Source organism: Argentina silus, assembly GCF_951799395.1.
Source record: "Argentina silus genome assembly, chromosome: 5".
NCBI lineage: Eukaryota > Metazoa > Chordata > Actinopteri > Argentiniformes > Argentinidae > Argentina > Argentina silus.
The window spans coordinates 9,433,269-9,453,726 of NC_139659.1; the positions used below are offsets into that span (position 1 = coordinate 9,433,269).

Sequence of the window (20,458 nt, forward strand, 5' to 3'; positions counted from 1 at the left end):
GGCCGACAGTGTGGGTCAGCTCACAGCAAGTGATGCTCTTCGGCTCGCCAGGAATGCTAGCAACTCTCGGCTACCCTCGTGTGGAAATGAGAGAACTGCTCAAGTGCACAATACTTTTCATCTGGTTCGAGAAAATCTATGGAAATGACATGAAAGTGTTCAGAAGTTTTTATATCACACATTGTTTTAAAGCATTTTAAGAGGTTGGGCATTGGCCCACCAAAATGTAATTCAACTAATAGTGAAAATAAAAGTAGTGTAACTATCCCAGAACACTGAACACATGATCCGATATTCAAAAGAAGCTGAGTAAATGAAACAGTGTATACAGTTTTTATTGGTATAAGGCACTACAATCATTGGGTTGCTTTTCATTCTAAAACCTTCATTTGACACTGTGGCCTATATAAACACAACTACTAGTGTATGGGTGTGTTTTGGCCCAAAAAGGCAGAAAACAGCATCATCATGTGGCCAACAGAAGATATTGCATATCAGTCACACACACACACACACACGCACGCACGCACGCACGCACACACGCACACACGCACACACACACACACACACACACACACACACACACACACACACACACACACACACACTCCTGTCAAATAAACCTGCCAATAATACATATCTTGATTAAGTCATGTCAATATTATTGAGCATTGTAAAATCGGAACATCAATCACATTAATTAATTTATCACCTGGTGATATGTCATTACTTGACAAAATTGAGCATGAGTCATTACAAGGCTCACATTTGTGGTGACAGTTTTCCACAGTTCAGCTAAGCTCAGTGGAGAGAAGACCCCTTTACAGGCTGTAATAATCCTAAAAGACAAAAGGTGGCCTGTATAATGGGAAAAAGGTGCTGAACCTGACAGGTAATATACAGAAGCAGATCATAGGTTGACACAGCTATGAATGGCGTAACACAATAACAACAATACTTGTTCTTTTTCAGGGCAGCTTTAAACTAAAAGGTCAAGTGTGGTCTAAATGCAGTGTGCCATGCTTGCAATATGATTATCTGCTTTTGTATATAGTTTTATTGTCTTTTAGTTTGTCTTTCTACAGTTTACAATTCAGCCGGTACTCCAGCCATGGTCGTCCACATTGAGCAAATAACAGTTTGGCTGTCTTGGTTAATTTCCTTAGCATTTGAAAGACGATAATGATATAAGACAGAAAGAGAGAGTTAGATAGAGAGAGGGGGGCAGGGGGCTGAGGCAAAGTGAGGTGTACACACAGAATCCCAAACTGAAAGGCAGTGTGCTGTTGAGCCTGAACCCCATCGAGGGCAAAAGGACTAATTGTTAATTAAGTCAGGCTGATGAGAAAGAGCTCAAGTGTAAATTAATGTGTCAGATTGGAGACACTCTCAGACACACCTTCTACCCCCATAAAAGAAATCAGCATTATTTTAAACTTGACAGAGCACACTTGCAGCTCAGAATAGGTAGCAATTATTCATGGATTAATTAAACTTTTGATGTTGTAACTAATATGAGAGGGGGAATGAAATCCAATGATGTCAAAATGAAGGCGTTGGAAAGGGAAGTAATTTATGGGAGAAGGAGAATGAGCCTGTGGCGTTGGATGGAAAAAGGGGGGAGGGTGGAATGCACAGAGGGAGAGTCAAACGCGTGAGGGATAGAACCAAAGGAGGAGATGATGGCCGTGTTGGTAGTTGCAAGGGGCTAAGAGTTGGATACATGTGTATGCTTGCATATTCATACTACAGTGACAGGGCGGTAGGGTGGAAGGATTGAGAAGAGCAGAGAGGATCACGGTAGAGAGGGGGGGAGAAGGGACTACATGGCTGTGATCTGCTTTAGACAGGGATGAACGGCTAACTGTCCAATGCTCCCAACACTGACGGAGAGGCATTCCGAATCCTCCCACCAATTCTCCATCAATACTTCTCCTCTATATATCTCCCCTAGTGTCCAGTCATCCTGTCCTCCCTCCTAGCTGCCTCCTGTGTCTGAGGCCTTGGGGCAAGACTTGGGCAGGTGGAGGGCGATGTCTTTCAGGCTGTCCCTCTCCTCTCTGATCTCCTTCAGGTCCTGCTCCATGTGGGAGAGATGGGCCTGCTGGTCCTGGGAGGCAGCACGCAGCGTCTGGATCTTCCCACTCAGAGCTGGGCTCTCCACGCTCCCACGCAGCCCTCTCAACCGCACCGCCGTCTCGTTCAGGATGCGGTCGAAGCGCTCCAACGCCATGTTCCCATCTGGTCATATCAAACAACACAACAGCAGAGAGAGCTATTTACTCCAGCACAGAGTCAGTTGGCGATTAAACACCTTGAGTGCTTCTCTCAAATTTAGGATTAAAATGGTTAGGATTAAATGAGTATGGTGACAGAAAGAGAGGACAGATTTGACTAAAATAAACCTGGTAAAGAACCCTTTCGTCAACTTGGCCCTTGTGAAGTCACTAAGGGCAGGTGGCTTTGGCTTGAGCTTTTTCTTCATTTTTATTTGTCTGTTTAACCCACCCCAAACAAAGGGTCTGCCAGCATACTGACTGGATTTCTGTCACTTAAAATGGCACCGTGCTGACTGCCTTTTCTGCCAAGTGACTCATACCTTAGGCCTGGCAGGGACCACAGGGTGTGACTCATTCTATCAATACCTGTCCTGTACAGCTGCCTTGTGCATATCAATCAATAAAGCTGTGGCTATTCACGTTGCTGTGGCAGTATACTTTTTGATTGGAATTAATGCTTGGGTCAGGTATTTTAAATTAAGATCATTTTATTTGGTTTCATATTCCGTCTGGTCCTATTTACAAATGCCATTCAGCTTTCCATTCATACAAACATAACAGACAGAATAATATTCAAGGGTGAGATGTTCTCAACGGTCAGTTAGCTATTCAATAGGTGTACGTGTTTATTGATCTGACACTTTGGCTTTCACTAATGAGAACACTCCATGAATATCAATAAAGGATTGCAGCTTATATTATTTACCGATCTTACTGAGCAGCTCCGTCAATGTAAGAGAATAGGCCTCTAGCTGAAGCTTGGCTGCTTCAATGTTGCCCTTCACACTGCCCAGAGACACCTCGGCCTGGAGGTTATAGAGAGGCAGATATATTAATGTGAGATTCATTCATTGTACTCATATGGTAAAACAACAAATGGAACTGATGAGAGACATGGTATCTAATTGAGTGTTCATCATTCAGATTTTACACACATGACTTGTATTGCACTTGTATCTCACTTAACTGTAGTCTATGTATGTGTTTGTCTGTAAATATAGTACTCATATGCACTAATATGCATTTACTGTATGGACTGCTTATTGTTTTGTTTATGTGGGAGGCCTGTTAGTAAGCATTTCATTGTATTTGTATACATATGAAACATACTGTAAACTTGAACATGAAGGGTTACCTCTGCGCTTATTTGGTTGTGTGCGTGGGCAGTTTGGTTCTCTTGTTCAGCCAGCTGCTGCAGAGTTGTTTCCACAGAGGAGCTGAGCTGTACAAAGGCAGTCCGAGTCAGCTTGGCCCGGGTCAGAGTAGCCTTGGCCTCCTGGATACACACAGTAAGAGAAGCATGAACAAAGTGGTAATGGTGAAATGATTGAAACTCCCTCATTTGCACACACAGACACACCACCCCCACACCCAATACAGTTTAAATGGACACAAAAACTCGCCAGCCATGTAAAAACATTCTTTTGTCAAATCCCCACAACCCTTCACACACATGCTCACTCACTTTGGACATGGCTTGTGCGTTGCGTTCTGCCTGCTCAGCAGTAGTGCTGGAGAGAGTAGCGTTCTCCAGGGCAGGCCTCAGCACCCTCTCTGCTTGCTTTACCTTCTTCCTGGCATCTCCCAGGACCTTCTCCTCCAGCACCTTCTCTCTCTTCACAGCCGCCTTGGTCTGGGCCTGCCTGAGAGGCCACTCTCTCTGCATGTCTGTGGGGCGGGGGGGCGGGAGGGCGGGGGGACAGCAGGTGACTCATTAACACTGAGGAGAGGTGATCTCATACGTGATAATTAAAGACCGTAAGAGCTGCACGTGACTCTATTCTATTCTCTATTTTACTTCTCTCTTTTTTCTTTAAATGTGTGTTGGATTTTCACAGTTTATTTGTGGACAATTCTTAATCAAGATAATAGGTCACATCTGTTTCTGAACAAAACAGACACAGAGAGTGAGGAGCATGCAGGATTTGGATCATTCATCTTAGTTTTAGTTCTCATTTCTATTCAGAAATCCCTGGGAGGTTTCCTAAAAACAATGACACAGTACCTTTTTCAGACACAGTCTACATATTATTTGATGGAAAAGAGGCTGTAAAACTCTGGGTGCATTCGAGAGTTCATTACTTTTTTCCGCAATCATGGATGCCAAGCAGAGTGAAACAGAGAGAGCAAGACATATTTGTAATGGTTAGTGTTGTGTTATATTTGTTCTGTCTCAGAATTTGATATTTTCATTAAATAGGAATAACTTGGTGCACTGTTATCACAATAATGGCGGGAATGCAGGAAACTTCAGTTGTAAAACCCAAAGAAAATGTTACCTTCCAGCTCTCTGTGCAGGGAGATGGCCTCAGACTCCACCTCTTTCCCTGACACCACAGATGATATGGCCATGGCCTTTGAACCCTGGGCACGGGCAGTCAGCTTTACACACAGACACACAGACACACACACACACACACACACACACACACACACACACACACACACACACACACACACAACAATATAATTTAGCTTGCTCCTATTTAGCCTCTTCTTACATGATAATTGAACTTTCCGCAAACACACACCCCACACCCCATGAGTGAATGACTGCTATCATTCAGGACAACCTACTGCAATGGAATGTCAACTGATGATGAAGACAATTCAATAAATGTCCTATATTCGGCATGAATCACCTCATAGATCTCCTCCACCCTCTTCATGTTGTTTTGGGTGTTGTGTATTTGAGGCTCCATCTCCTCTCTGACCTTACTGACCAGCTCTTCCTTGGCCTCCACATGCAAGGCCAGCTCTGCTGTCCTGTTCCCCAGGTCAAGGCTCTACCACAGGGGAATAACAACACATCACTCACACTGTCTCAGTGCTGCATGTTGAATCTCATTGAAAATCATAGTACCTTTATTACATTGTTATTACATAGTTTCACTGTAATTCTACCACTGATTCCCACCTGTGAGTGTTAGTATGGTATCCATCTTACCCTAGTTCCACTACTGACCTGTGTTTGGTTGGAACCTGCTGTGGGACTGGGGTCTGTTAGGTTAGAACCTTGTGTAGAGCTGTTGTCTATCTGGGACAGTTGCCGCAAGGAGGAGGTTAGGTTACCCAAGGCAACCCTGACCTCAGCAGACTCCTTCTCCAGACCCAGCTGATTGGCCAGAGACTGGTTAACCTGGGCGGTCAGGTTCTCCTTCACCTGCTGCATGTCTGCCAGTCTGAGACACAGAGAAAGTGATAGAGAGAGGGAGAGAGGGAGAGAAGGAGAGAGAGAGAGAGAGAGAGAGAGAGAGAGAGAGAGAGAGAGAGAGAGAGCGAGAGAGAGAGAGAGAGAGAGAGAGAGAGAAAAAAAAAACTTTTTTGTCTACCAAAACAGATTGTCTACCAGTTCAGAGTCTGTATGAGATAGAGGTGACACTTTGATATAGGCACATAGACACACAGACTAACACAGCTTAACACAAAACTCAACACACAAAAAGAGGCACAAAGACTGAATTGCTTCAAAAAGATTATCAGAATTCTCCAGAAGAGCTGGTAAGGGTAATCAATTTCAAGTTTGTTGCGTCCTCTGCCACCAGAGGGTTTTTGCATCGTTCCGTTGAGCATTTCGGGATAATCCTCGGAGCAATCTCACGCTATGAGATGCAGTCAGAGCAGCAAAAAGCAATAGGCTTAAAGAGGAGGGAGCTGTCCCCCTGTGGCTAAATGTCTTACTTTTTCAACTCCAGTGTGCTGCTATAAAGCAGAGGATTCATGACCTTGTGGTATACTACAGCACTGGGCCCTTTTTGGGAGAAATATATTTCGGGAGGCACAATAACATTCTGGAAATATAGTACCATGTTCAGATATTGCTTGAAGGCGGCAAAAGGTAATTTATAGGGCATGTCTGTTTTTATTTTTGCACTGTGCAGGCCCAAAGGATATTTTTTCACCAGTTCTGTATGTTCTAAAATTAGCTTTGTGGACATGATGTGTGTGTGTGTGTGTGTGTGTGTGTGTTTGTGTGTGTGTGTGTGTGTTTGTGTGTGTGTGTGTGTGTGTGTGTGTGTGTGTGTGTGTGTGTGTGTGTGTGATGTTACTTGTCTTGTTACTCACTGCTCCGTTAGGCTCTTAATGTACTCCTCTGTAGAGTTGTCCTCCAGTAGGTTCATCAGCAGAGAGTAGGTGTTATTGGACACCATCAGTGCCTGAGTGGCTATAGACTCTATATGATCAGCCATTTCTGTGTGACTGGCAGATTGAGAGAGAAACAGAGGGCATTACATATGCCTGAGGAGAGGTGAAATGGATTTCAGCATTGATGATTTTGCCACACACTCCAACTAGACTTTCGTAACAGGGCATTAGTTCTGCATATTTAAAACCTTTTTGTGGCTTTGATTCACAGTACCCAACGACTTTGTGATTGGTAGATTGAAAAGAGAGTGCAGCCATTAGAGTGGACTTAATAATTAATAACCATAGTTAATAATCACGGTGACCTTTGTTCATAATTGGTCACTTACAGTCTGCTGACCCCACTTACCTTTTCATCAGGACCTGTGAGTCGTTCACTATTGAGTTCCATCGGTTGGGTTCTGATGGCGTCTCAAAAGGGATGACCTTCAGAAGAAGAAAGAGAGAGAGGAACATACATGATACATACATACATATAGACATTTATTTTACATTTATGGCATTTAGCAGACTCCTTTATCCAAAGCGACTTACAACAAATACATTTGTTTAAGTAAGTGAGATAAAGATAAAGTAATAAGATAAAGTAATCAATGCTCGGACCAGGGGCCATAGGCAGTCACAATGCTAGAAGATATGGCAGACCAAAGTAACCTACATTAAACTTAACATGCTGAAGGATTTGTCTGTACCAGATTATTTCATTTTGAGAAAAAAATTTTAAGCTGATTTGCCATCTGGAGGCATGGACTGAGTGGTCATATGATCCTACAATACCCCAGAACAAGTGTTCAACTCATAGGCAATAGAGGGACAACAGTCAAGATGGCTGTCTAAGAAAGTTCAACAACAGGGCATTTTCATCCACAAAAATAGAGAGAGAACATTTTAAAATATTCTGTTTTGGTATACGAGAAGACAAATGTTACCTGTTTCCGTAAGTGACATTTATTTTGAGAGACGGCTAATACAAAAGAGGAAATTTAATCAACATATGACACGCAAATGTATTCACTTTTTCGGGCCGTTCTGCTTGTTAATGTAGAATTGCATTGCTCTGGCTTGAGGCTTCCCCAAATGATAGGGGCATGGGTTGTAAGGTTTAGTATCTGCAAAACACACACACACACACACACACACACACACACACACACACACACACACACACACACACACACACACACACACACACACACACACACTCACACACACACACACACACACATCTACTGTACACACTGCTAAAAAAACAAGTTCTCTCATTTCCCCCAAAAAGCCTAAACAACATTGCAGCAATATCCATTATAGATTCCAAGCAGCCGCAAGCAAGCGTAGAGAGAGACGGTGAAAAGCCTGGGCTGGGAGTGCAGAACAAATCATTCATTTCAGCTGAGTGTCACTCACACAAACTATGTTCTGCCTCTGCACTCACTCTATTTGAGAGACATGGACGACAGACTGTGTGTGTGTTAGGATCTCTGGGGATCGATATAAATCAAGTGTCAAACAGCACCACCTCTGAATAAGCATGACATACTCTCAGAAGATTTTTGAGCTGCATGCATGGACACAACGATGGGCAGTTATTGATGCAAAGAGGGAGAGAGAGAGAGAGAGAGAGAGAGAGAGAGAGAGAGAGAGAGAGAGAGTGAGAGGGTGTGGGAATGAATACCCCACCATGTTGTCCAGATCCAGGGTTGCCTCCTTCAGTTGTGTCTGTGCTGTTCTGGCAACGGACAAAGACCCTGCAAGGATCCTGCACACACTCCTCTGCACCTCGTTCTCCTCCTCCTCCTCCTCCGTGCTGGCGCTACAGTTGATGGCTGTGGTAACACCGTGAAGCTGGGCTGACAGTGTGTGAGTGGACATCTCCAGCAGGGTGAACTGCTTCACGAAGGCCTCCTGTGCCTCTGCAGGAACCCCCAATGCAAAGAGTGTGTCTTACACAGATCCTTTTGATTGTAATGTTATTCAGACATGCTGCCAGCATTTTGTTGCCTTTCAACAAGGTCTACCCGGCCATGAGCTTGATAATACATTCTCACACAACCCTGTACATCTGTTTGTAGTTGGATCTCCCCCTGTAGGCCTATGTCCAGATGCTTGGCTTTTACTGTATCTCTAGCAGTGTGACACTGTCCCCCTTGCTGTTCACAACCTCTGAATAGCCTATAGCTGCTTGTAACCTCTGCATTGTGAAGCTCAGTATGTTTCTGGGAGCCATTTTTCAGCCTCTCTGGTTCTATCTGTGAGTGGGGGGTCATTACCGCAGTGTTCTCTCTCTTCTCTCTGGATGGTACTGCGTGCGTGTGTGTGTGTGTGTGTGTGTGTGTGTGTGAGTGCGTATGTGTGTGTGTGTGTGTGTGAGTGCGTGCGTGTGTGTGTATGTGTGTGTGTGTGTGTGTGTGTATGTGTGTGTGTGTGTGATGTTCCGCTCTGCCTCAGTACGCCCACACAGTGTCGCTCCCAGGCTCCCACATTATTGGACCACACAGTGCAGGGAGTGAACCTAAACAGTGGCTAGCGGTGCGGTGCGGTCCAGAGACAACTATAATCCTGATTAGAGCTATAATCATAATGAGGCAGGGATTAGAGATGTGCGGCCTGTCACATAAACAGGGATTAAGTTGGTCACACGGTGCCGCGTTCAGTATTGTTGTGATTTGTCTCCATTTTGTCCATGTCATTGAGCCTGTAAGCCTTTCTCCCCTCTCATGAGATAATGAGAAAGTCAGCATGTGGCGCAGCGATGGGGAGACGTTTGTTGTGCTGGCTGGTTCCCGATTCATGCATTCTGTCTGCTTCTATCTTTAACAATGTTGTGCTGAACAGAGCTAGTCAAATCATTCTGGAGGCAGTTTAATGTCAACTTTTCGAGACAGGCTTGGCAGTCTAATTAGTAACGATACATTTGGATATTATGATCCAACAGTTTGAGTAATATCAGGCAATGGCTAGACGTTAACATGCATCATAACATTGGCAGACTAATCTCTTCTGACATTGGCTTGCTGAAAAGGACAGCCTGTCAGACTGTTTTCTGATTGGTCAAGTGGAATAAGCGGGTGCTGGCTGATGTTACCTTGGATGGCGAGGAAGTCCTCCAGAGCGTTGGGCAGGGTGTCCTCCCCCTGGTGCTCACGTTTGTGATGGTCACGCACGAGATACTCGCGCACGTGATGCTGGCGCCTGTAGCCACCGCGGCAATCAAACCTGGCCAGGAGCTTCTCCAAATCCTGCAGACGAGCCTTCAGCTTCCCCGCCTGCAATCAGACAACGGAGGATTTATAGCTGTGTTTTCAATGATATCAGAGATTCCACATGATCCCTGCATGGCCACATACAGGAGAGAACAGCCAATCACACCCACCCATATCTAGATCCATAGTCACTCACACACTGAGACACACATATAATAAAGTTTAAGTAAAAATATTGTCTCTGCATTTAAGCCCAGTGCAATTAATGTTCCAAAAACAGCGTGGGATTGAAATGGACAAACAACACATGAACCACTGTGAGGAAGGTAGAGTTGGTCTTAAAAGGGAATTCCATCCTTAGGACAGTGTCATACCACATCAGCACGAAGTACTTTAGTGGATTTTGGTCTCTTTTGGATTATGGAAAGTGACTAAGCAGGCATTCCCAGTATAGGTAATTGTCAGGCTAAGAATGCACTAGTTGATTTCTAGGCACACGCACTCGCACGCGCACGCGCACTCGCACACGGACGCGCGCACACACACACACACACACACTAATTCATGGTAAATAGCATACAAGAGGAATGGAAATGTATGTTTCTCTTGCTCTATTTCTAGGTAGCCATCTCTTTCATTTTCTTCTCTCTCTCTCTCTCTCTCTCTCTCTCTCTCTCTCTCTCCCCCTCTCTGTGTGTATCCATCTTGCTCTCCCCCTCTCCCTGCTGTCTTTAGAAGAGAGGAAGCAAGGTACAGAGAGCTTGCGGTGAGGGACTGGGAGAGTAATTGCGTGGGCCCTGAGCAGACAGGACCTGAGGTGTTCACTGAATCACTAACACTGTGGAAATCACAGCATGCACTCTCAGGTACAAGCTTGGAGAAAGAAAACACAAACCACTTTAGCAAGAACAAGCATATGTACAGAAAACACCAAACACTATGCAGGTAGGGCTAGTCTGAAAGAGAGAGAGGTGTACTGTCATATAGAGATGGTGGGTTTGATACTAATCTCTAGAGATGTTAGAGAACCATACAGTTCAGATCATTAGGGGCAAATGTCGGCTTCTGTTTCACTGCACATTGATTGTTTACGCCTGTTCTTTCAAAGGAGAAGGGTCATATGGCCACCATTGTTAGATCACAAAGATCCATAGCGAGCAGTGTGCATAATGGGCTATTTTAAGAACAAACTGCAGTACACAATGATATTGAAAGGATAACATCGCTCATGTACAAACAAGTGAACACACGCACTAATGCATGCACACGCACACACTCTCTCTCTCTCTCTCTCTCTCTCTCTCTCTCTCTCTCTCTCTCTCTCTCTCTCTGAACACAGACACACACTCACCTGCTCCTTGATGAGCCCATAGCACACAGGGCACTCCTCACATTGGTGTGTGGCTCTGTCGTGGAAGTAGTTGAGCTCACACTTGTCACACTTGTAGCCCACGAAGCCCTGGCGACAGGGACATGTGCCGTTGCTGTGACACTGCATGACGGTTGAGCCCATGGGGTCGCAATTACAGGCTGAGAGGGACAGAGGATAGGGGACAGGGGACAGGGGACAGGGGACAGGGGACAGGAGATAGGGGACAGGGGATAGGGAATGGGGATAGCGGGGTCGACAAGAGGAGTGTTAGGAACAATCAGGGATGGACATGAAAAGGACATGAAAAGAAAAGAGGATGTATGCAAGAAAAAGGAAAGAAAGCGTTAGACCCAGGACAGGACTGCATATCAAGATAAACACCTATAGTGTATGTGTTCAGTTATGGCAGATGTTTTTGTCTGTTGTGGTTGTAGTGTGCCGTACCTCTGCAGCCGCGTGATGACAAACCAAAGAAGCTCATACGACAGGAGCTACACAACCTCCCACCCACTCCCGCTCGACATACACACTGCCCTGTGATTGGGTGGCACGCTGCGGAGGAGGAGCCAATGGGATTACAGTTGCATCTACGGAAAAGGAGATGTCAGATTTCAGTCAAGAAATACCAGGGAGAAAGAAAAAAAAAACATCTTTGACTATGGAGATATGCTATAGAACATTCCAGATGTTACAACATTCCGGATATTACAAACAACATTCCAGAATTTCCGCTTTACCTCTCACACCCTATGGCGTGCTGCATGTTGAAGAAGCCCGCCTCACACTGACCACAGTCTCGCCCAGTGACATGACTAAGGCACAGACAACTTCCTGTTTGGGGGTGACATTCCTCCAATGACCCAGAAGTCCCTGCAGGACTGCAGCTGCATGCTATAGAAACACACAACAACACATGAAATACAGTAGGGGAAAAATACACAAAATGAAATATCCCCAAAGTTAACACTGACAAGCTCTCGCCCACTGCTTTGTCATCTCTGCTAAGCTCACAGGTTATGGATGAGCCAGCCCAGTTACTGTACAGGTCCACAGGGAGACAGAGACATCTCAGCATCTCTCTCTCTCTCTCTCTCTCTCTCTCTCTCTCTCTCTCTCTCTCTCTCTCTCTCTCTCTCTTCCTGTCTTTTGTCATTTTGTCACCCTGCCACGTCTCTGTCCACCGCCCCCCTCTTGTTTTATGTCTTTGTTCTCTCTCTCTCTCTCTCTCTCTCTCTCTCTCTCTCTCTCAGCCACTCTTTGCTTCACTCCCACTCCCACTATGATTGATGGGGTGACCCTCCCCACCTGCTAAATAACCACCACCAAAACAACAATGCTGCCCCCCCTCTTCCCCTCCCCCTTTCCTCCCTTCATCACTCAGCCATACAGTACACCTGTTAGTCATACACTGAAACTCACTACAGCCCCCCTGCGACCTATGTCCCACCTGTCCCTTCACTCACGTTTGCACTTTTGGACTCCCGTCATCTGCTCCAGCGCGTTTCCATAGTAACCCCGTTGACAGCGCTGGCAGTGGTCACCCTCCGTGTGACCCAGGCATTTGATGCAACGGCCGGTCATGTGATCACACACGCCCAAGGCATTGGGGTCCACATTACCGTTGCAGTCACACCGCACGCACGGCCGCACAGGCCCCGAGCGGCCTGTGGGGTCACCATGGAAACCGTCCTCGCACATTTCACAGCGGGCGCCTGTGCGGAGGGAAGCAGAGGATAAATTGGACAGGTGATTGGATGAAAGGAAGAAAAAGAAAATTACGAGAAATTTCACATCAGAAATTGAACAGCTCTGGAATGTTCCTAACAGTAAATGTACATTTTCCATTTCCATTCAAACCTCTGTAGTAGGATCCATCATGTGAAGGTTTTCCATTCAACACCTTCTAGACCATTTCAAATGTCTCAGTAAAAGCCCACTGTGCATGTCTAACAGTAAAGGTCGACTTCTAGGAGGGTATTTTATGGGTTTATCTGATCACAGTCATCTCACCCCTCTGTCCTGGAGGGCAGTTGGTACAGATCACCTCCCCTGTCTCTGTCATTTGGGCACAGCTTGTATGCTCTGGACAGGGGCAAGGTCGGCAGTCATTAGTCGTGCCAATCAACGCGTTGCCATAGTAACCTTCTTCACAGCGTTCGCAAGATGGTCCTGTGGTAAGGTCAGCGCACTCACACACACCTGTTGGAGAAAAATCGAATGAGAGACAATTACCGCACGTGCGCACACACACACACACACACACACACACACACACACACACACACACACACACACACATACACATACACACACACACACACACACACACACACACACACACACACACAGACACACACACACACGCACACCTGTGAAGATGCTACTGTATATTGTTTCTCTCATCTTTGACATATCCAGGACAAAGGGTGTTCCTCTCCTCTCTACCAGCAGGGTGCGCTGTGTCTCTGGCCATCTCCACACAACCAGCCTGCACACAACTACTAGTGAGCGGCATTCAATACCCAACCACAGTTCGCCATAGAAAGCACAACCAGTCAAAATGCACCCTGACTGTAATTACTTTGGGGAAATATAAGAGCTGGATTCAGTCAGAAAGACCTTCAAGAAGTAAACCAATTCCCCCAGCTGAGAGAGATTACCATTTTTATTATGTCCTAAAAACAAACTGTTAAATGCATGTCTCTACAGCCTGGGCAAAACAACTCTCAGCTTGATATTCAGCTTTTCACATGAAATATATTTATTTTCCACATACATATATATGGACGTTGGTCACTGAAATTGATTTTCTGTACGTCATACTGTTCTCTGAATCAAACTTCATGATGCTGAAGTAGAAAGATAAATGAAGCTGTAGCTGTTCGCCTAGAAGGGTGTCTAAGATGATGGAAATATGGATGTACAGTACTGTAGAATAATCACACTGCAAACCCTGTAAGTGAAAAAAACGAAATTCAATACAATCCAAAACTTAAAGTATACTGTTGCAATTCTGTAACTAGTGAAAACAGCGTTCAATATCCTACCACTGTGATATGCCTGATGGCAGAAAATGCCAGAAAATCTTCTGAAGAATGAAGTGAAAATGAGATGTGATCTTGGTCAGTGTGTAGTCATTTGGTACATCAGAGTGGCCTGACCAAACTCATCATCTGAAGGACTCTTCCACTTGTCCCCTATTAAACTATGTCACCTTAGCATTAGCACTAAGCTGACTCTCAGACAGGGCAGGTAAAATACAACCCGTCTCTTACATGTCTAAACGAGACAGGGCTCGGCTGCCATGGCAACACATTCAGTACCTAATGGACTACAAGATTTTAGAGACCCAACAGATTAGTCGAAATATTTCATGTCCCAAACGTGAGCTATATATTTCGCCTCTCAAAAAATGACATACTCAAACTGAAAACACTTGATATTGTTATTGAATTGTTGAGTGTTAGCTCAGTTACGGTTCTGAAATCGAATACATACTTGCTTAAGTAGACAATGGAGACATCAGATGCCTGTCTCCCATCACTAGTGAAATTGCTGCTTACTTCTCAGACTGACAAGTCAAGTTCATGAGATACAATGATGCCTGTGAAGCTAAATTGATCACATGGCAATTAAGGAGCTAATTAACCAGTAGCCTAATGTGTGTGCAGAGCGCTGGGTAAAAATTCATTATGAGTTTTTCAGAGGTGACTAATACATGACTACTGAGCATGTAATACCAGTTATTCAAATAGGCTGCTTAATAAAACATAACGATTGTTCCAAGCATACAGAATTGAGTCTTATTGAATTTCACAAGCACCCCAGTGATACTCGGTGTGTCGCTGTGTCTATCCCAAATGAGCCATGTTAAATGGAATGGTCGAAATGTGCTGACATGACTGACTGTGAAGATGACTGAACAGAGACATTGACTTGAACCACGATATTGCTTTTTCTATAACCTACCTTCCTACTCTCATTCCATTGGTTCCTCTCCAAACACAGCCATGCTGCTCAGACACAATTTGGCACCAGTTACCCTAAATCATGGGTGCTTACTTTGAGCTACTAACCATTGCCCTCCATCATCATCAACCTCATCGTCATCACCATCATCATCATCATTATCATCACCATCAACAACAACAACAACAACAAAAGCAACAACAACAAAACAACATAATTGCCTCATCACATTCATGTAGAATGCACATATGCAATTATTTACAGTCAATTTAATCTCCACTAATTGAAATGAAATGAGGAGTCTGAAGAGACTAGCCCTTGTTCAGCTGAGCATGGTGCATCCTATCCCTCTGGTGTGAGTCTGCAGAGAGAGCCAGCCCAGCCTAGCCCAGCCCAGCTCAGCTCAGCACAGCTCTGCACCAAGCTCCACCGTGCTCCTCCTGTCTCCACCTTAACTCCCTAGTGCTCCTCTGTTCTCTGGTGGTGGCGGCGGCATCGGCACGGCAACGTGTCTGTATGTGAGACACAGAGCCGAGGGGCTCTCTGGAGACCGAGGAGACCTTCATCACAAACACACTGCAGCCTCCCCCCTCTCCCTCACCACCCACTCCCCCTTCCTCGCCTCTCCTCTTCTCCCCCCTCTCCTTCCCCTTCCCCTTCCTGTTCCTTCACCGCCTGAACCCTGCCTTCGCTCTTCCCCTCTTACAGGACCTCTCTCCCCCAGTACTGTATGCAGACAAGGACGCTTAATACACAGTTGAACAATTAACCACTCACAGAAGAAAATACATTGGCACATCTTAGCTCAAGGCACACAGACAAGTGCCTGAGAGTGTATACATAAATGAACAGCTGAAGGCCCCTCTCTCTACACCACTTTACAGATAGTATTGTCAAGGTTGCGTAGGTAAGTACGATATCTCAATTAAAAAGAAGGTCCTGGTGAATGGTGGTAGTTGATTAAAAGCTCTCTAGGCGGGAGGAAGGGAGGGAGGTTTGGAGGCTTATTTGTTTATGAGGAGATCATAGCATCCTGTTCCCTCATCCAGCTGGTCCCCCATTTTTCTTATTCTTTCTAATCCTCCCCACCCCCGGAAACTTCCTATTTATTTACTCGCCCAAATTGAGTTTTAAAGACCTTCCTACTTCATTCTCCAGTCTTGGGAGGTCTTGCTATTGGAAGGCAGAAACACACACACACACACACACACACACACACACACACACACGTGCGCGCAAACGCACACGCACACGCACTCGCAAACGCGCGCACACACACACACACACACACACACACACACACACACACACACACACACACACAAACACACAGGCCAGTCCAGGAGGTAGGAGCAAGAAAAAAAGTCGGGATGGAACTCAGATACACGCTCCAAATCTAAAACCCATCATCACTCTCACTCGTTCCTACTGAGACTTCACAACCAGGGATAAACACTCCACAAACAATTACAGCCATTTCCCGCAGCACAATTACAACATGTCAATTTGACGTGTTTCTTTCAGCATCCTCAAAGCGCCACGGGCGAAAGAGATTTAATTCTATGAATATGAACGGATCAAGCGTTGTTTATTTTTTCCGGAGTGGTTCATCTCAGTTGTGTTTTTGACTTGAATACTAAGGGGGTTTTGGGGGAGGGGAAAAGGAATCTGTTTGTTAATGCATGCCAGCACCCAGTCTGGGTGAAAGAAGAGACAGAGAATAGGCCTCCAGTTGGACTCAGACATCTAGGAGTGGGGAGGGGTTGCATGGATCCATCTGCTACGGGGCTGTTTGATGCTAATGTTGCACTCTCTTTAAATCTAACACAGATGTGTTGCTAGCGCCGGCTGCAGATGTGCTATCTGGGTTTTGGGGATGGGGTGGGGCGGGGGAGGGCAGTGTGTGTGTGTGGGGGGAGGGGGTGGGGGGTGGGGGGGGGCTGGAGGGAAAAGGGGGAGGGGTGCATGATTCTATAATCCATCTGCGATTGGGCTGACTCAGTGACTGGGCTTCCGCTGTCATATAAACGTTGACTGAGAGAATAAATGCATCAAATCTCTGTGAATGTGTGGAGGTTGTCAAAGGGGTTGTTGTTGCTCTGGTTATAGGCTCTGGGAGCATACAGTGGTGACGGTGAATCTGACACTGATCGGTAGCACTTTGAAAGCAGGCCTATCTTGCTGAATTGTAGCTTCAAGTCTCACACGATTCTACCACCTGCCTCAACATCCTGGTTTTTTTTAAACAGTTATTTTTTGGAGTGGGGCGGTCCCACTCTCATAATCCCACTCAATTTCTATTGGACAGAGACAGTGGAGAAAGACAGGAAGTAAGGAGGAGAGGGTATGTCAGCAGGGCATGGGCCGGATTTGAACCCATGCCGACATGGGCATATGTGTACACAGTAGGCCGTGATGCTAGACCATTGGACCACCTCAGGCCACCGCCACAACCTCCTTGAAGCCTATTCATACAGCCATATAGACGATCAACTGTTCTGATCACCTGATACCCCGTCACCATGCCTACCAGTACAGCTGACTGAGACTATTCTAAATGAGTTTACAGGCACCAGACAAACTGTACATACTTACATTACCTTGTTTTTCTTCAAAAAAACATTATGCACATTTCTTCATTTCGGGTCACTCAATGTTACAGACTCCATGACATTTGAGTGGGGCCAAACGTATGAATAATTGACTCTGGTTTTGCATGGCTAAATGTCAGGCCCACAGGAGCCTTGTGAAGGTTCTGGAAATAAGAGCATTTGGTCTTTTCTCTCTGAAGGGGAGCATGCCAACGGGAGCTCCTGCATTGCGGACCACTGAAGACGACCTAGTAAAGGCCACCACCCAGAGTACCTGTCACTTTGCATCTATTAGAATACAGACGCTCTGAATACCCTCATTAGAATACTTATTACACCACCTCATCAAATGGCCTCTCGAATGTGACTGTCTATTTGTCAACAAAGGGCCGGCTTGCCGTAGCGAGCCTCCCCTAAGCCTGCTTAAATGCCATCTTCCGATTTGTAAGGTCATTAGTTAGAAAATCTATGAGAGGAAGTTGAGGCAGACAGACGGAGACTGATAAAGAGTCTGGTGGCTGTGGCTTATTCAGTTTCCTAATCTCTCTGAGGCCAGAGGCCCGAGACACTGTGGGAAAGAGAGAGACAGACAGAGAGAGAGAGAGAGAGAGGAGAGAGAGAGAGAGAGAGAGAATGAGTGAGAGGATGAGAGAGCGAGAGAGAGAGAGAGAGGGAGGTAGCGAGTTGGAACAAGCCTGACCGTGTAATTTCCCCTGCTGATCACAGTCAACACTCTGCTGAAGTATACAGCCCAGAGGGATGAAAGAGAGGAGAGATAGCTCTTTATTCAAGATATCTCTCTGATTTACTGCTAGAATGAGATGACAACAGTTTATGACAATAGTCTGACAACAGACTCTGCTTTATCCCCATTACGCTCTCTCTCTCTCTCTTTACCCTTCTCTCTCTCTCTCTCTAACAAACACATTAGCAACGAACGCACAACAGAGGCACACACACTCTACCTGTGTCTGCCTCACTCCCTCAGCCTCCCTGGCTCGTCCCACTGTCAGATATCTTTGATTTGAAAAGGTCTGTGACTGTCCCTTGACAGCTTTAGTTCTGAGGCAGAGAAAATCAGACACAAGCAATCCAGTACACAGCCAAAAGGAACAATATGGTACATTACCAAGAAAGAACATGTTAAAGACATTTCCCCAGCCTCAACAGCCTTACTCAAAAAACGAATTCTACTAACCTCCTCTTGACCTTGAGCATAAGAACACATCTGATGAAGCTTCCTAAACAAAGGCATCAAAGGAATACTGTACAGAAACGGAACCCTATCTTCCCCTGGATAACACAGGCTCATTTCTTCAAACTGCTGCCAATGGTCTACTGAGTCTACTCTACTGACTTTACTGCGTCTGCTGACTTTACTCTACAATAACTCATAACTCATGGATAACAGTGTGCCGTGGTAGATGAGACGGCCCAATAGGGGAGTCATAAATTGGTTCCTATGCTGTTATATGCTGCTGAAGGGTGACATGCAAAGCCATGATAAAGGGGACAAGGCTGAAAGACCTGTGTTCTAGATAGTTCTATAGATAATCTAGGTCATACAGTTTGGGTTTTTCCAGCATAGGAGTTGTTGTAAGTCAGTTAGTGTGTGGCAGGTGGACGTAGAGTAGACTGTGAGGTGTGGAGATGGAGGATCCTACAGGACCTTTACAGAGCAGGGCTCACTGAGGAACGCGAGAGCCCTGTGGCGCGAGAGCCCTGTGGCACAGTCTGTGCTGCGGGGAGGGGAGCATCATGTGTTTCATTTGGTTAGGTGATTAATGAGAGTTCCCCTGCAATCTGGGACACTGAGAAAATGGAGTGTCTCCATTTATTTATCTATGTATGAGAACAAGCTCCCTTTTCCCACCAGCCTCCCTTGAGTTTATGAATTACGGCCTCTCCCCAATTTTATGGGAAGATATTACACGCAAACACACAGACACACACAGACATACAAGCACACACACACACACACACACACACACACACACAGACACACACACACACACACACACACAAATGCACGGACACACACGCACACACACATAGACAAGGGGTATGATTATGAGTATCTGAAGGACATATGCTTGACTTCATTAGCCCTGCAGCACTAACACGCTGCAAAATCACAGTTTGCTCATTCCACCGCAAATATGAACATTTCCAATCTGTTGTGTTGCGCTAGAGCAAATAGAAACGACACGACTGTGGAAATGTTAATAAATCATGATTATGAAGCACCATTGACTGCAGCCTCCTGAGCAGCCAGTGTGTAAACTCCATCCCTATTCTATCTGTGGGCACAATACCCTGAATTATGTCACAGGTCATTAAGTAATTAGATGGCAATTATGACAGTCATGAAAAACAGCAGGCTGCCTCGCCCCCTCTGGTGAGGCAAGATTAAGGGGGGTGTGTGTACACTCAACCTACCTCGATAGTTCTCCTTGACCTGGAGCCACAGACTGAACACCCAGCTTTACTTTTGTCACTCGTAAACAACCAGTGAAACCTCTAAAGTTTGGTGTGCCATCGTCCAATACAACTTGAAAGGATTCCCTTCAATGCCTCTGTCCCTCGGTATTACACTGAGACCATTCAGCTGCAGAGCTTTGCGCTCAAGGACACGACGGCAATCCGCCTGCCCCACCAGGGACTCCTGGGAAATGTGTCCCTCTCCGTTTCAGCTGCATCACAATCCATATGTTTGGAGTTTGCCAAAAATATGCAGAAAGACATACATAGTATGTATGCCTATTAATAACAGCTAAGCCCGTGGCCCATTGGGACTCGCTTGGGCCTAACTCTATTTACAAACCTTAGGATGCATTAAGATATGCTAAATGGCTCTACACTGAACCTGCTGAGTGAAAACCAAATCTCCTTTGAAGTTAA

At 45.5% G+C, this 20,458-nt stretch overlaps 2 protein-coding genes across 2 annotated transcripts in view; one reads left to right on the forward strand and one right to left on the reverse strand.

Moving 5' to 3' along the window:
• Positions 1-20,458, forward strand: part of ptger4b (prostaglandin E receptor 4 (subtype EP4) b) — a 164,012-nt gene that overhangs the window by 46,536 nt on the left and 97,018 nt on the right. The window lies entirely within an intron of this gene.
• The window catches only part of lamc3 (laminin, gamma 3), a 62,731-nt gene continuing 42,590 nt past the window's right edge, over positions 318-20,458 (reverse strand). Inside the window, exons 13-28 of the mRNA XM_083670662.1 lie at positions 13,008-13,196; positions 12,461-12,709; positions 11,735-11,888; positions 11,442-11,584; positions 10,977-11,155; positions 9,508-9,688; positions 8,103-8,335; positions 6,775-6,851; positions 6,345-6,479; positions 5,245-5,461; positions 4,922-5,065; positions 4,559-4,661; positions 3,745-3,947; positions 3,415-3,555; positions 2,986-3,085; positions 318-2,241 (exon numbers count right to left, since the gene is read on the reverse strand). Coding sequence (XP_083526788.1) covers positions 1,979-2,241; positions 2,986-3,085; positions 3,415-3,555; positions 3,745-3,947; positions 4,559-4,661; positions 4,922-5,065; positions 5,245-5,461; positions 6,345-6,479; positions 6,775-6,851; positions 8,103-8,335; positions 9,508-9,688; positions 10,977-11,155; positions 11,442-11,584; positions 11,735-11,888; positions 12,461-12,709; positions 13,008-13,196 — 2,711 coding nt within the window. The 3' untranslated portion in view covers positions 318-1,978. The remainder of the gene's footprint in view (positions 2,242-2,985; positions 3,086-3,414; positions 3,556-3,744; positions 3,948-4,558; positions 4,662-4,921; positions 5,066-5,244; positions 5,462-6,344; positions 6,480-6,774; positions 6,852-8,102; positions 8,336-9,507; positions 9,689-10,976; positions 11,156-11,441; positions 11,585-11,734; positions 11,889-12,460; positions 12,710-13,007; positions 13,197-20,458) is intronic.